Source organism: Octopus sinensis, linkage group LG28 (genome assembly GCF_006345805.1).
Source record: "Octopus sinensis linkage group LG28, ASM634580v1, whole genome shotgun sequence".
Classification (NCBI taxonomy): domain Eukaryota; kingdom Metazoa; phylum Mollusca; class Cephalopoda; order Octopoda; family Octopodidae; genus Octopus; species Octopus sinensis.
This window is the reverse complement of record NC_043024.1, coordinates 11455536-11471007: the sequence shown is the minus strand read 5'-3', so window position 1 is coordinate 11471007 and position 15472 is coordinate 11455536. Positions and strand designations below refer to the sequence as shown.

At 40.4% G+C, this 15472-nt stretch overlaps 1 protein-coding gene across 1 annotated transcript in view; it reads left to right on the top strand.

Annotated features, from left to right (window-relative positions):
* The window catches only part of LOC115225671 (dynein heavy chain 6, axonemal-like), a 63165-nt gene that overhangs the window by 28546 nt on the left and 19147 nt on the right, over positions 1–15472 (top strand). The window contains exons 15-21 of the mRNA XM_036514515.1: positions 978–1151; positions 4122–4281; positions 6109–6257; positions 8704–8844; positions 10297–10559; positions 12119–12251; positions 14161–14273. Of these exons, the coding sequence (XP_036370408.1) occupies positions 978–1151; positions 4122–4281; positions 6109–6257; positions 8704–8844; positions 10297–10559; positions 12119–12251; positions 14161–14273 (1133 nt within the window). The remainder of the gene's footprint in view (positions 1–977; positions 1152–4121; positions 4282–6108; positions 6258–8703; positions 8845–10296; positions 10560–12118; positions 12252–14160; positions 14274–15472) is intronic.

Sequence of the window (15472 nt, the reverse complement as noted above, 5' to 3'; positions counted from 1 at the left end):
TCTTTTTCTTTTTCTTCTTCTCCTTCTTCTTCTTTTTCTTTTTCTTCCTCTTCTTCTCCTTTTTCGTTTTCTTCTTCTTTTCCTTTCTCTTCTTCTCTTTGTTGTTGTTCTTCTTCTTCTTTTTCTTCTTCTTCTTTTCCTTTTTATTCTTCTTCTCCTTCATTTTCTTTTTCTCCTTTTTCTTCTCCTCCTCCTCCTTTTTCTTTTTCTTCCTCTTCTTCTTTTCCTTTTTCTTCTTCTTCTCTTTCTTCTTGTTGTTGTTGTTCTTCTTCTTTTCCTTTTTCTTCGTCTTCTTCTTCTCCTTCATTTTCTTTTTCTCCTTTTTCTTCTCCTCCTCCTCCTTTTTCTTTTTCTTCCTCTTCTTTTCCTTTTTCTTCTTCTTCTCTTTCTTCTTGTTGTTGTTGTTCTTCTTCTTTTCCTTTTTCTTCGTCTTCTTCTTCTCCTTCATTTTCTTTTTCTCCTTTTTCTTCTCCTCCTCCTCTTTTTTCTTTTCCTTCCTCTTCTTCTTTTCCTTTTTCCTTTTCTTCTTCTTTTCCTTTTTCTTCTTTTTCTCTTTCCTCTTCTTTTTCTCCTTTTTCTTTTCTTCATCTTTTTCTCCTTTTCTTCTTCCTCCTCCTCCTCCTTCTTCCTGCTACGTTTACCCCACTGCCTGTAAATTTTTCTTCTTCTTCTTCTTCTTCTTCTCTTCTCTTTTTCTTTTCTTCTTTTTCTTCATCTTTTTCTCCTTTTCTTCTTCTTCTCCTGTTTCTTTTCTTCTTTTTCATCTTTTTCTCCTTTTCTTCTTCTTCCTCTCCTTCAAGACAGTGCCCCCAGATGGCCACAATCCAATGACAAAACAACTTCAAAAGAAACACCCCAAAGTATTTTGCTTGGCACTCACTTGAATGTCTTCTGCCATTCTCACTTTCATATATTTCGGAGACATTTTGCATCAGCTTTTTACTGTGTTGTTCTTTTTTCTTTCTTTTTTTTTCCAGCTGAAAAACTTGAAGCATTTGCAATTATTGGTGAAATGGATGAACTTTTGCCCCTGGCCTCTGAGCCACTAGCGCCACTCCAGTTCAACTTGCAATGGTTCAAAGATCTGGAACAGACCATGAAAGATACAATGGTGGACGCACTTACAGATTGTGTGAGATTTCGATTTGAAGGTAATATTTTTTTTTTTTTCAAATTTATGGCCCAGTGGTTAGGGCAGCGGACTCTCGATCGGAGGATCGCAGTTTTGATTCCCACACCGGGCATTGTGTGTTGCTGGATGCCTGTATCCCTGGAGATTACATCAGGGTAGGAGAGTGTGCGTCCTCTGGTATCGCGAGTAGATGGCTTCCAGAGGAGAAGAGAGGCAGTTGGATGGAACTTACACTCGCCTCCTTATGAGAGCTCAAAATCTCTCGTGGAAGCGCCATCCAACCAAAATGCAAATATATGGGAAACTACCACCTGTGTCATCTCTTGTGAAAGGTAGAAGAGTCCAGTTTGCTGGACATTGTTGTAGAGCTGAAAACGAGGTAATTTCTACTCTTCTCCTCTGGAAGCCATCTACTCGCAATACCAGAGGGCGCACACTCTTCGAGAGGCAGTTGGATGGAACCTACACTCGCCTCCTTATGAGAGCTCAAAATCTCTCGTGGAAGCGCCATCCAACCAAAATGCAAATATATGGGAAACTACCACCTGTGTCATCTCTTGTGAAAGGTAAGAGAGTCCAGTTTGCTGGACATTGTTGTAGAGCTGAAAACGAGGTAATTTCTACTCTTCTCCTCTGGAAGCCATCTACTCGCAATACCAGAGGGCGCACACTCTCCTACCCTGATGTAATCTCCAGGGATACAGGCATCCAGCAACAGGACCTCCGTAATGCTATGATGGACTGTGAAGTCTGGCGTAGCATGGTAAATTCCATTGTCTCGACCACGGTCGAACATTGATGATGATGATGTTTGTGTTTATTGAGCGAAAACACCTAAAAGCTCCACAAGGCTCCAGCAGGGGGTGGGTGGCGACCCCTGTTGTACTCTTTCGCCCCAACTTTCTCTCACTCTCACTTCCTGTTTCTTGAGTAACGCTGCGATGGACTGGTGTCCCATCCAGCTGGGGGAACACATACGCCACAGAAACCAGGAAACCAGGCCCATGAGCCTGGCTAGGCTTTAAAAGGGCGCATAAATGAAAAAAATTATAAAAGTTATGCCTCTTTTCTTTTATAAATATTCTTTTAATAGAAATATGGCTGAAGTATTATGTAATATTCATTAGAGCCACAAAATGCAATGAAGGCAACCTTCGATTCAAGGACACTATCCTAATTAATCGCCCGAACCCTTCAATAAAAACAGACAAGAAACTACATAATACAGTTTTATATTAAAGAGATGAGGAATTATGTACATTATTTACATTATTTACATTTGACGGTATTAAGGAAGGATAGGAAAATATTAGAGTTATAGGCCCTAGAAATTCACTCCATAATTTCCCACGGGCATAGTGGTTAAGAGCGCAGGCTACTAACCCCAAGATCCTGAGTTTGATTCCAGGCAGTGACCTGAATAATAATAATAATAATAATAATAATAATAATAATAATAATAATAATAATAATAACAGCAACAACAACAACATCCATTCATGAATTTATTTATTAATTTTTTAAATGCATATTTTACCTGTGAATTTGCATGTGTAATCCGGGAATGCATACAATGAGCTTCTCTGCCCTAGGTGTACGGAAAACACTCGGCGAGAAACGGAAGAAAATTTGAAGGAAGCAGGAAAAAAAAAAAAAAATAATAATAATAATAATAATAATAATAACAGCAGCAGCAACAACAACATCCATTCATGAATTTATTTATTAATTTTTTAAATGCATATTTTACCTGTGAATTTGCATGTGTAATCCGGGAATGCATACAATGAGCTTCTCTGCCCTAGGTGTACGGAAAACACTCGGCGAGAAACGGAAGAAAATTTGAAGGAAGCAGGAAAAAAAAAAAAAAATAATAATAATAATAATAGCAACAACGTTGAAAAATACCTTAGGAATGAGAACCCAGGTTCGAAATTTCCCCCAAGACACCTGATGAAGGCTGGAGGGTATACCAGCTGAAACGTTGTGTTAACAACAAACAAGATGAGGACAAATATCCGTCGAATGTAAATAAAGTAAATAAGAACTCACTACCCTCTCCCACATATTGAGCAATGGTAATAGCCTTATTACATCTCCCACTTCTCCATGTGTCCTCATGAAAGGGTCCTAGCCCCAAAATATCAAAGAAATACAAAGCAGGAGGGCTGTGTGGTAAGTAGCTTGCTTACCAACCACATGGTTCCGGGTTCAGTCCCACTGCATGGCACTTTGGGCAAGTGTCTTCTACTATAGCCTCGGGCCGGACCAAAGCCTTCTGAGTGGATTTGGTAGACGGAAACTGAAAAGAAGCCCGTCGTATATATGTATATATATATATATATATATATATATATATATATATATATATATATATATATATATATATATATATGGTGTGTTTGTGTGTCTGTGTTTGTCCCCCTAGCATTGCTTGACAACCGATGCTGGTGTGTTATGTCCCCGTTACTTAGCGGTTCAGCAAAAGAGACCGATAGAATAAGTACTGGGCTTATAAAAGAATAAGTCCCGGGGTCGATTTGCTCGATTAAAGGCGGTGCTCCAGCATGGCCACAGTCAAATGACTGAAACAAGTAAAAGAGTAAAAGAGTATATATGTCTATGTATGTGTGTGTGTGTTTGTCCAACATCGCTTGACAACCAATGCTGGTGTGTTTATGTCCCTGTCACTTATCGGTTCGGCAAAAGAGACCGATAGAAATAAGTACTGGGCTTACAAAGAATAAGTCCTGGGGTCAACTTGCTTGATTAAAGGCGGTGCTTCAGCATGGCCGCAGTCAAATGACTGAAACAAGTAAAAGAGTAAAGAGAGAGAGAGAGAGAGAGAGAGAGTAACTAATGTTCTGTTTTCACTCTTGTCTTTCGTTTTGTATCGTTTCATTCTTAACGAGTTTTTTTCTATAACTAATAAGCCTGAAAGCCGAGGCAGAAAAAAGAACTAATCTCAAACTCTGTCTCGTTAAACCAGATCTTGGTATAATACCGTATTACAAAGAACCGATGTCGTTTGAAACCTGGATCAATGAGTTTCCCGTGGAGTGCATCGTTGTGGCCGAGTCTGTGGTGTGGGAAAAACAAATGAGGAAATGTCTGGAGCAGAAGTGTGCTTCCAGTTTGGAAGACTTCAAGTAAGTTTATTTCTTCATCATCATCATCATCATCGTCATCATCACCATCATCGTCATCATCATCGTCATCATCATCGTTATCATCGTCGTCATCATCACCATCATTGTCATCGTCATCATCATCACCATCGTCATCATCATCGTCGTCATCATCATCACCGTTGTCATCATCATCACCATCATCATCACCATCTTCTTCATCATCACCATCATCGTCATCATCGTCATCATCATCGTTATCATCGTCGTCATCATCATCATCACCATCATCATCATCATCATCGTTATCATCATCATCGTCATCATCATCGTCATCGTCATCATCATCACCATCGTCATCATCATCGTCATCATCATCATCACCGTTGTCATCATCATCAACATCATCATCGTCATCATCATCGTCATCATTATCACCATCATCATCACCATCTTCATCATCATCACCATCATCGTCATCATCATCGTCATCATCACCATCATCACAATCACCACCATCACCACCACCACCACCACTTCACTGCTGTAGTTTATTAACTGCAGAGTAATTTCCGATCTCAGCTCGCCAAATTGAAGGCATTTGAAAGATACACATAAATATAAATTGTAGAACTTTATACATGATGGATTTCAGTATCTAGTTCTGGAAATTGTGTTTCATAAACGACAGACTATGCTGATGATCTTGCAGATGTTTATGTATTCATATACGTAAATTATTAACAAGTGAAACTAATTAGTACATAGGTAATCGCTTTCCATTTCGTATATTTTCATTTGTCTTGCTTATTTTTACGCTTTGGTTTTTTGCTGAATTTTTTCTTGAGAACACATTCTCCATGGAAAATGGTGATTTTGACATCTATTTCTAGCATACAGGCTGTCCACTTTTAGTTGTCAATCCTCTAAATTTTGTATATATATATATATATATATAAGTTCAGCAACAATTTAGATTCAAATGAATATGGTACTTAATTTAGATGCACCAGAATCTTGTATGGTGTTACCCATAAAAATTTGCGGGGTGATTATAATAAAAAATAAGCAACAAGAATGACTCCGGTAATTTGGTACAATTGTTTCGCACTACAACATTTTATTAAAAGTTGTAAGTATTTCAGCAGATGAGCACTCAGCATCTTAGATCTGCTGTAATACTTACAACTTTTAATAAAATGTTGTAGTGCGAAACAATTGTACCAAATTACCGGAGTCATTCTTGTTGCTTATTTTTGATTCTATATATGTATATATATATAGGTGCAGGAGTGGCTGTGTGGTAAGTAGCTTGCTAACCAGCCACATGGTTCTGGGTTCAATCCCACTGCGTGGCATCTTGGGCAAGTGTCTTCTGCTATAGCCCCGGGCCGACCAATGCTTTGTGAGTGGATTTGGTAGACGGAAACTGAAAGAAGCCTGTCGTATATATGTATATATATATATATATATATGTATGTGTGTGTGTGTTTGTGTGTCTGTGTTTGTCCCCCTAGCATTGCTTGACAACCGATGCTGGTGTGTTTATGTCCCCGTAACTTAGCGGTTCGGCAAAAGAGACCGATAGAATAAGTACTGGGCTTACAAAGAATAAGTCCCGGGGTCGATTTGCTCGACTAAAGGCAGTGCTCCAGCATGGCCACAGTCAAATGACTGAAACAAGTAAAAGAGTAAAAGAGTATATATATATATATATGAGCTCAGATATTCATGGAGTTAACATTCTATGAGCTCAGATCTGTGCACTCTTGGCATTCAATGACATCAAATGTTTACGCATATAACAATCTAAGATCCATGTAAAGATTTTTGTTTTTCCATTTCCAGGAAGATACTCATTCAGCGGATTTCCCATCTAACTGGTCTCCTGCAGGAACTCTTCAACCGATTCTGTTCTGCTGGAACAAAACAAAGGAATTTTGCTGTATTCACAAGCCTGATTGGACAGACTTTGAACAGGCGAGACCTTATCCAAGGTACGAATTGAGGATCTTTTCCTTTTGAACGGCAGTTTTCAACACAATTTCTAGTTAACTAAACACTTTTAAACTTCGTATACTGGTAGAATGTATCAAAATAAAACATTTTTTTCTCTTGGCTTTCTTGAGAAAATTGTAATTTGTAAGTTTAACGTAGTTTAATTTTTCGAATTTTAACCAATCCTATGCCCTCTATTTAGCTAAAATCATTTGCTGCATCTAAAACTGAGACAACATCCTGTCACTAACCCTAACCCTAACACTAACCCTAAATTTTAGCCTTTCGGTTTTTTTTATTATTGTTATCCTTAAATTAATTTAATAATTAAGAAAAAAAAAGGAAAGGCTAAAATTTAGGGTTAAGGTGGAGGGTTAGGCTTAGTGACAGGATGTTGTCTCAGTTTTAGACACAGCAAATGATTTTAGTTCAATTAGAGGCGATTCATTGGTTAAAATTAAAAAAATTAAACTACATTAAACTTACAAATTACAATTTTCTCAAGAAAGTGAATAGAAAAAAATGTTTTATTTTGACACATTCTACCAGTATACGAAGTTTAAAAGTGTTTAGTTAACTAGAAATTGTGTTGAAAACTGCCGTTCAAAAGGAAAAGATCCGGAATTGAATCACTTGCTTTTGTTTCAAATCCTGTAGTTTGGTTCAGTTTAAGAATAGATCCATTCTGTTCAGTGGGCTTCCATACAGTCTCTAATCAGCCTATTATAATTCTCAAGACTTTGGTCAAACTGGACCTATAGTAAAACTTACTTGCACCAAGGTACTTTGGAGTAGGATTGAACCTGGAGCCAGATGGTTGTAAAGTGAACCTCTTAACCACATAGTCGTGTCTGTGACACATTTACCTTTACTTCTGTTCATTCCATGAACTTCATTGTTGTTGTTGTGATGATCACATGTCTTTTATGCAAATATATGCGTAGGAGTGGCTGTGTGGTAAGTAGCTTGGTTACTAACCACATGGTTCCGGGTTCAGTCCCACTGTGTGGGACCTTGGGCAAGTGTCTTCTACTATAGCCTCGGGCTGACCAAAGCCTCGTGAGTGGATTCGGTAGACGGAAACTGAAAGAAGCCCGTCGTATATATGTATATGTATATATTTGTGTGTGTTTGTATGTCTGTGTTTGTCCCCTCACAACATCGCTTGACAACCAATGCTGCTGTGTTTACATCCCTGTAGCTTAGCGGTTCGACAAAAAGAGACCGATAGAATATGTACTAGACTTACAAAGAATAAGCCCAGGGGTCGATTTGTTTGACTAAAGGTGGTGCTCCAGCATGGCCACAGTCAAATGGCTGAAACAAATAAAAGAATACAAACACACATATACATATATACGACGGGCTTCTTTCAGTTTCCGTTTACCAAATCCACTCACAAGGCTTTGGTCAGCCCGTGGCTATAGTAGAAGACACTTGCCCAAGGTGTCACGCAGTGGGACTGAACCCGGAACCATGTGGTTGGGAAGCAAGCTTTTTACCACACAACCACGCCTACGTCTACATATCATCATCATCGTTTAACATCCGCTTTCCATGCTGGTATGGGTTGGACGGTTCAACCGGGGATCTGGGAAGCCAGAAGGCTGCACCAGGCCCAGTCTGATCTGGCAATGTTTCTACAGCTGGATGCCCTTCCTAACGCCAACCACTCCGTGAGTGTAGTGGGTGCTTTCTATGTGCCACCTGCACAGGTGCCATATGAGGTGGCAAACGGCCACGATCAGATGGTGCTTTTTTTTACGTGCCACCGGCACGGAGGCCAGACAAGGCTGGCAATGACCACAATCGGATGGTGCTTTTTACGTGCCACCGGCACAGAGGCCAGTCGGGGTGGCGCTGGCAACGGCCACGTTTGGATGGTTCTCTTATGTGCCATCGGCACTGGTATCACAGCTACAATATATAACATATAAATGCATACATATATATGTGTATATTCTCTTTTTAAAATTTTTTATTTACTTGTTTCAGTCATTTGACTGCGGCCATGCTGGAGCACCGCCTTTAATCGAGCAACTCGACCCCGGGACTTATTCTTTTGTAAGCCCAGAACTTATTCTATCGGTCTCTTTTGCCAAACCACTAAGTAACAGGGACATAAACACACCAGCATCGGTTGTCAAACGATGTTGGAGGACAAACACACACACACACACACATACATATATACGACGGGCTTCTTTCAGTTTCCGTCTACCAAATCCACTCACAAGGCTTTGGTCGGCCCGAGGCGAAAGAAGAAGACACTTGCCCTAGGTGCCACGCAGTGGGACTGAACCCGGAACCATGTGGTTGGTAAACAAGCTACTTACCACACAGCCACTCCTGCGCCTATGTGTTGAATCAAACCAGGAACTTTTCAAAAACCCCTCATATATTACAATATAAAAATACTCCTTCTCTGTTCGTTCTCTTCTGCAGAAATACTTGACAGTCAAAGTCCTGTGGATAACAAATGTTTCGAATGGAAAATCTGTTTGAAACACCAAATGGACTACAAACCAGTTCTGAGGGCCGAACCAGAGATAGATCTGACCCCTGAGCTCTCCCTAAAGGCAAACGGTAAGAATTTTCAGCTTCATTTCTTTTGTTTTTTTTCTTTACTTGTTTTAGTCATTAAACTGTGGCCATACTGGAGCACCACCTTGAAGGACTTTTGGTTGAATGAATCAACCCTACTCATCATCATCATTATCGTTTAACGTCCGCTTTCCATGCTGGCATGGGTTGGACGATTTTGACTGTGGTCTGGCGAACCAGATGGTTGCACCAGACTCCAATCTTGATTTGGCAGAGTTTCTACAGCTGGATGCCCTTCCTAACGCCAACCACTCCGAGAGTGTAGTGGGTGCTTTTTACATTCCACTGGCACAGGGGAGCCAGTCAGGCGGCACTGGTAATGACCTCACTCGAATCTTTTGAAACATGCCACCGCCACAGGTGCCAGTAATGCGATGCTAGTAACGATCACGCTCGAATGGTGCCCTTTTATATGCCACCGGCACGGAAGCCAGTTAGCCGCTCTGGCAACGATCATGCTTGGATGGTGCTCTTGGCACCCTACTAGCACGGGCACAAGTGCCAGTAAGGCGTCGCTGGTACTTTTTATTTTTTGTAAGCCTGGTACTTATTCTATCGGTCCTTTTTGCTGAACCGCTAAGTTGCAGGGATGTAAATATACCAACACCAGTTGTCAAGTAAGGGTGGGGGACAAACACAGACACAAATACTGTCTCACACACGCACATATGCACAAACAATGGGCTTCTTTCAGTTTCCCTCTCCCAAATCCACTTACAAGGCTTTGGTTGGTCCGAAATAGAAAACACTTACCCAAGGTGCTACACAGTGGGACTGAACCCAGAACCTAGTGGTTGTGAACCAAATGTCTTACCACGCGGTTATACCTCTGTCATTGTTTATTTTTAGAATACAAGGAATGGTTCCCAACCATTTCTTTATCCTTGTCTCTCTCTTTTACTCTCTTTTACTTGTTTCAATCATTTGACTGCGGCCATGCTGGAGCACCGCCTTTAGTCGAGCAAATCTTATTCTTTGTAAGCCTAGTACTTATTCTATCGGTCTCTTTTACCGAACTGCTAAGTTACGGGGATGTAAACATACCAGCATCGGTTGTCAAGCAATATTGGGGGGACTAACACAGACACACAAGCACACACACATATATACATATACATATATACGACAGGCTTCTTTCAGTTTCCGTCTACCAAATCCACTCACAAGGCATTGGTCGGCCCAAGGCTATAGTGGAAGACACTTGCCCAAGGTGCCATATTAGCATATTGGCCAGAATCATTAGCATATTGGCCAAAATCGTTAACATATTGGCCAAAATCGTTAGCATATTGGCCAAAATCGTTAGCATATTGGCCAAAATCGTTAGCTGCATTTTGTTCATCTGTACATTCTGAGTTCAAATTCTGCCGAGGTCCAATGTTTTTAATTTCTTTTCTTTTTTTTTTCTTCTTTTTGTTTTTCATTAATTTCCAGACAAAGAAGTGGACTTGACTCGCTCGAAAACCATTGTGAAGACAGCCTACGAGATGAGCCAATGCCGGGTCATACAGCTTACAGTGTCAACACCTTATGGCTATGAGTACCTTGGCCCTAAGTCAGGGTTGATGTTCGTTCACAATCCTCTGACCGACAGGGCCATGCTCTCGCTTACGCAGAGCTTGAAAAACTACCAATGTGCGGCCATCACAGGGGCATCGTCGGTTGGCAAAACAGACACAATTAAGGAGTTTGCCAGGGTGAGTTGTAAGGACTTCGGCCATGCTGGAGCACCGCCTTTAGTCGAGCAAATCGACCCCGGGACTTATTCTTTGTAAGCTCAGTACTTATTCTATCAGTTTCTTTTGCCGAACTGGGTTCTTTTCGGTTTGAACAGCAGTTTTTAACATAATTTCTAGGTAACTAAAAAATTTTAAACTTCGTATACTGGTAGAATGTGTTTATTATAAAACGATTTTTTTCTCTCGGTTTTATTGAAAAAATTCTATAGTTTGTAAGATATTTGTTGTTTTTTTCCTTCAATTTCTGCAATTTCAACCAATCACTGACGTCTATTGAGGTAAAAGAAGACATTCTGTGCCGTATGAATATGTCCCTCCTTTAAGAAACAGATTGGGTTTATTTACATTTGTGAAGAAAAAAGATACCCTTCCCCCACCCCTAACCCTAACTCTAGTTAGGGTTAGTAAGGGTTAGCAGTGTCTTATGAAATTGTCACCCATAATTATGACCCTAGTATCGATCTATTGCATTTCAATCTCTTTTAGGGTTAGGGTTAGTTAGGGTTAGGGGTGGGGGAAGGGTATCTTTTTTTCTTCACAAATGTAAATAAACCCAATCTGTTTCTTAAACGAGGGACATATTCATACGGCACAGAATTAATTTAATTCACTTTATGGATGACTTAAGATTACTTTTAACCTCTCCATTCTTACAAACACCAAGTAAATAACAAACTCGCTTGTGACCATTAGCAAACTGGCCAAAAGGCTTTGGTCAGCTTGAGGCTAGAGTAGAAGACACTTGCCCAAGGTGCCGTGAAGTGGGGCTGAACCTGGAATATATATAATTATGTGTGTTTATGTGTGTATATATATATATATATATATATATATATATAATATACACACACACACACATATACATATATATAATTATGTGTGTGTGTATGTATGTGTGTATATATATATATGTAGCCAGTCCACTTATGCATACCTTTCCTTCTTGGGACACAAAACTCTACTTGTGAAGACCTGTTGAGGCAAGTGAGAATCGAAATCGATCAACATCAATGGAAATTGCAGCTGAGATACCAGTGCCGGTGGCACGTAAGAGAACCATCCAAACGTGGCCGTTGCCAGCGCCACCCCGACTGGCCTCGTGCCGGTGGCACGTAAAAAGCACCATCCGTTCGTGGCTGTTACCAGCCTCGCCTGGGTCCGTGCCAGTGGCACGTAAAAAGCACCATCCGATCATGGCCATTTGCCAGACTCATCTTGCACCTGTGCCGGTGGCATGTAAAAAGCACCCACTACACTCACGGAGTGGTTGGCGTTAGGAAGGGCATCCAGCCGTAGAAACACTGCCAGATCTGACTGGCCTGGTGCAGCCTCCTGGCTTCCCAGACCCCAGTTGAACCGTCCAACCCATGCTAGCAAGGAGAGCAGACGCTAAATGATGATGATGATATATATATACACACACACATACACACACACACGTAGAGAGACAGAGAGAAGTTTGTGTGATTGCATGTGAATGTATATAAATATACATCCCGTTCTTTTTATCTCAACAGTTATATGGTCAATGCCTGTTCACCATCTGCTGCAGTCCCCTGCTGACCTGTGTCCATATTGTCCAGTACCTCACCGGCCTACTCACAAGTGGATGCTGGGCCCTTTTCGACAATGTTAACCGAATACCAACAGGTAATCCCTTGGCTTTTGCTTCTTTTTTCCTCTGCCTTTCTTTCTTCAATCAAAGACCCTGAATCAATGTCATCAAAGAAAGTTCTATGCCTTACTAGAAATAGCAGCCAAATCTTTCTCAATTCACATTGTATTTCTTTACAAAAAGGAAAAGACATGTTGGTCAGCATAGAGATCAATGATACGTGGGGAAGAAAAGTAGTGGAATTCTTCTCATGGCGGACCTTCTTTTCAAGGGTCTGCCACTTTTGGAGTGGTTATGGGACCAGCTTGTGTTTCTGTGTATCCTGTTCATCCATCGGAGCTTCAAAGACCATCCGGTCATCTTTAGCAATGACTGATGATTTGTGCGGTCACTTTGTTTAACCCTTTAGCATTCAGATTATTCTGTCAAATATAATATTTATTCATCCATATTGTTTTAAGCTAATCATGCATTATTTTGTAGCTTTAAGATTTCCATGATGTTATCACCTGTTTTTAGATTGACATTATAGGCTGGTGTGAGATACCAAATCTGGGCAGTTTTAACAGAAAACAGGTAGATTATTTGGGCCGGATATGGCCGGTTTAAACACTAAAGGGTTAAAGTGATGTAAGAGTTGTACATCATCAACTTCAATCTCTTGGGATGTGACCCTCTTCAGTCCCGTGGCAATCCCAGATGAAGACGACTGGAAATGGAGACGGATGCGGTGAATGACCACAATGTCTCACTTGCCCCATCTTGCTCTTCACAACGGCATTGCTGCAGCCACCTTCTCCTTTGTTGGTCCATGATGGTTCCTTCCACAGAGTCTGCCAACTCCAATCGTGTCATGCATAGACAGGCAAGCCCTAATATGCTAATCAACCCAAAGTTGGGACTTTGATGGATTGTTACTACTCTGCAAAGTTGTTACCAGTCCGGATATGCTTGGTTGCATGTTCGAACTAAAGAACAAGCTACTCACAGCATTTTGTCTCAGAGGATATACAGGGGTTGGACAAAATAATGGAAACACCTTGTTGTTGTTGTTGTTTTTAAGCAACAAGAGGGGTAAGGGTGATTAGGTGATGGTCTAGGGCTTAGGTGTGGGAGACCCCAGACCTTAGAAAAAAAAATTTGGCCGTCTTGTTGTAGTCGAGGGCTCTCCGTTGATGCCCGACACCACTGGGAGGTGGCCCTCAAAGTCGCTGGAAATGGTGATCTCCAGGTTCAAATTCTTGAATGGCATAGAAACACCTAGAATCATAGCATCATAATTTTGAAATATCTGTAAAACCGTCAAAAGCTTGTTTATTTTTATGTTTTTTTTTACTTATTATCTGTGTTGCTTAATATGTTTTGCTAAAATTGCTGTTTCTTTTCAGATATCATCAGAAAAAGGTACCATATATTTGTGTGTGTGTGTATGCTTGTGTGTCTGTTTGTCCCCCCACCATTGCTTGACAACCTATTTCTTTACTACCCACAAGGGGCTAAACACAGAGGGGACAAACAAGGACAGATGCACGGATCAAGTCAGTTATATATCGACACCCAGTGCGTAACTGGTACTTATTTAATCGACCCCGAAAGGATGAAAGGCAAAGTCGTCCTCGGCGGAATTTGAACTCAGAACGTAACGGCAGACGAGATACCGCTAAGCATTTCGCCCGGCGTGCTAACGTTTCTGCCAGCTCGCTGCCTTGACAGCCGATGCTGGTGTGTTCACGTCCCCATAACTTAGTGCTTCGGCAAAAGAGACCGATAGAATAAGTACTAGGCTTACAAAGAATAAGTCCTGCGGTCGATTTGTTTGACTAAAAGGTGGTGCTCCAGTATGGCCGCAGTCAAATGACTGAAACAAGTAAAAGAATAACAGAATATGTATATATCAATCACTTTGGGAATCATTTGATAATTGTTTTTTCCTTTTCTTTTCAGATGTAATGTATCTAATGAGTCAACATCTTGACCATATTCAGTCGGTCCTCAGAGACCTGCAGTTGGTTCAGAACTCACAATACACAATCAGAGGTCAACCAAAGTTTGATAAGGTATCACACTGTGGTTTTATCTCTCTCTCTTTCTTTTTTTTTATGAAGATGATGATGATGATGAGGAGGAGGAGGAGGAAGAGGAGGATTATCATTACTGTTATGATTATTATTGTTATTATTATTATTATTTTTCGTTTTTGGATTTGGTTTGTAAGATTCTTTATATGAGTTTGTGTATTGAAGCATATTCTGTTGTGTCTGAGGAGAGTCATTCTCTTTGAGTGTCTTATAATGTAACACACTCACTGGTAAAATTTCCACTTATTTCTTATTTTTATTTTCCTAAAATTTTCGTTGCATCTTGCAACCTTTTCAATAGTCTTGACTCTCTATTGAAAAGGTTGCAAGACGCAACGAAAATTTTAGAAAATAAAAATAAGAAATAAGTGGAAATTTTACAGGTGAGTGTGTTAAATAATAAGGCACTAAAAGAGAATGACACAACAGATTATTATTATTATTATTATTATTAAGTGAGAGAGCAACACATGCCATCAAAGTGACACTGGGGTACAAATAAACGAAGCCCAGTATACCCATCATGACTACTCTTCTGATAAGGGTACACCAGGCACATGCATCACAACCATATGTGCGCAACATGGTGATCTCATATCAAGATAAACAGCACATGACCTTGCAGGTGGGGCCCAGTTAGAATTTTATTCTGGTCGAGTAACCCATCCTGCTCAAAAGGTCCCTGAATAAGGGTTGTTTAAGGATGTTGAATGAAACACCCATGTTTCCAAAGGTGAATTATTCAAACCCCAAAGAATCCCTCTAGCACATGGCTATGATGCTCCCCCACTGCTTCTGCTCGTGATCAGAGATGCACATATCATCAGCCACTAAGGGACATGCTCAACTGGTTACGGTCAAACAACTGACAAGCAAATCTGTGGTATTGAGCAGAATATTTGCTGTAGCCCATCTTTTATACCAAGACAATACAATGTACATGATAACACTTCCAATCAGTTAAGATCAGAAGCCATGAGAGCCACTGCCTGGTACTGCATCAGGGCAATTATCATCATCATTATTATTATTACTTTTTCCTTCTTTCTTCAAATTTTCTTCCATTTCTTGCCGAGTGTTTTCTGTACACCTAGGGCAGAGAAGCTCATTGTATGCATTCCCAGATTACACACGCAAATTCACAGATAAAATATGTATTTAAAAATCAATAAATAAAT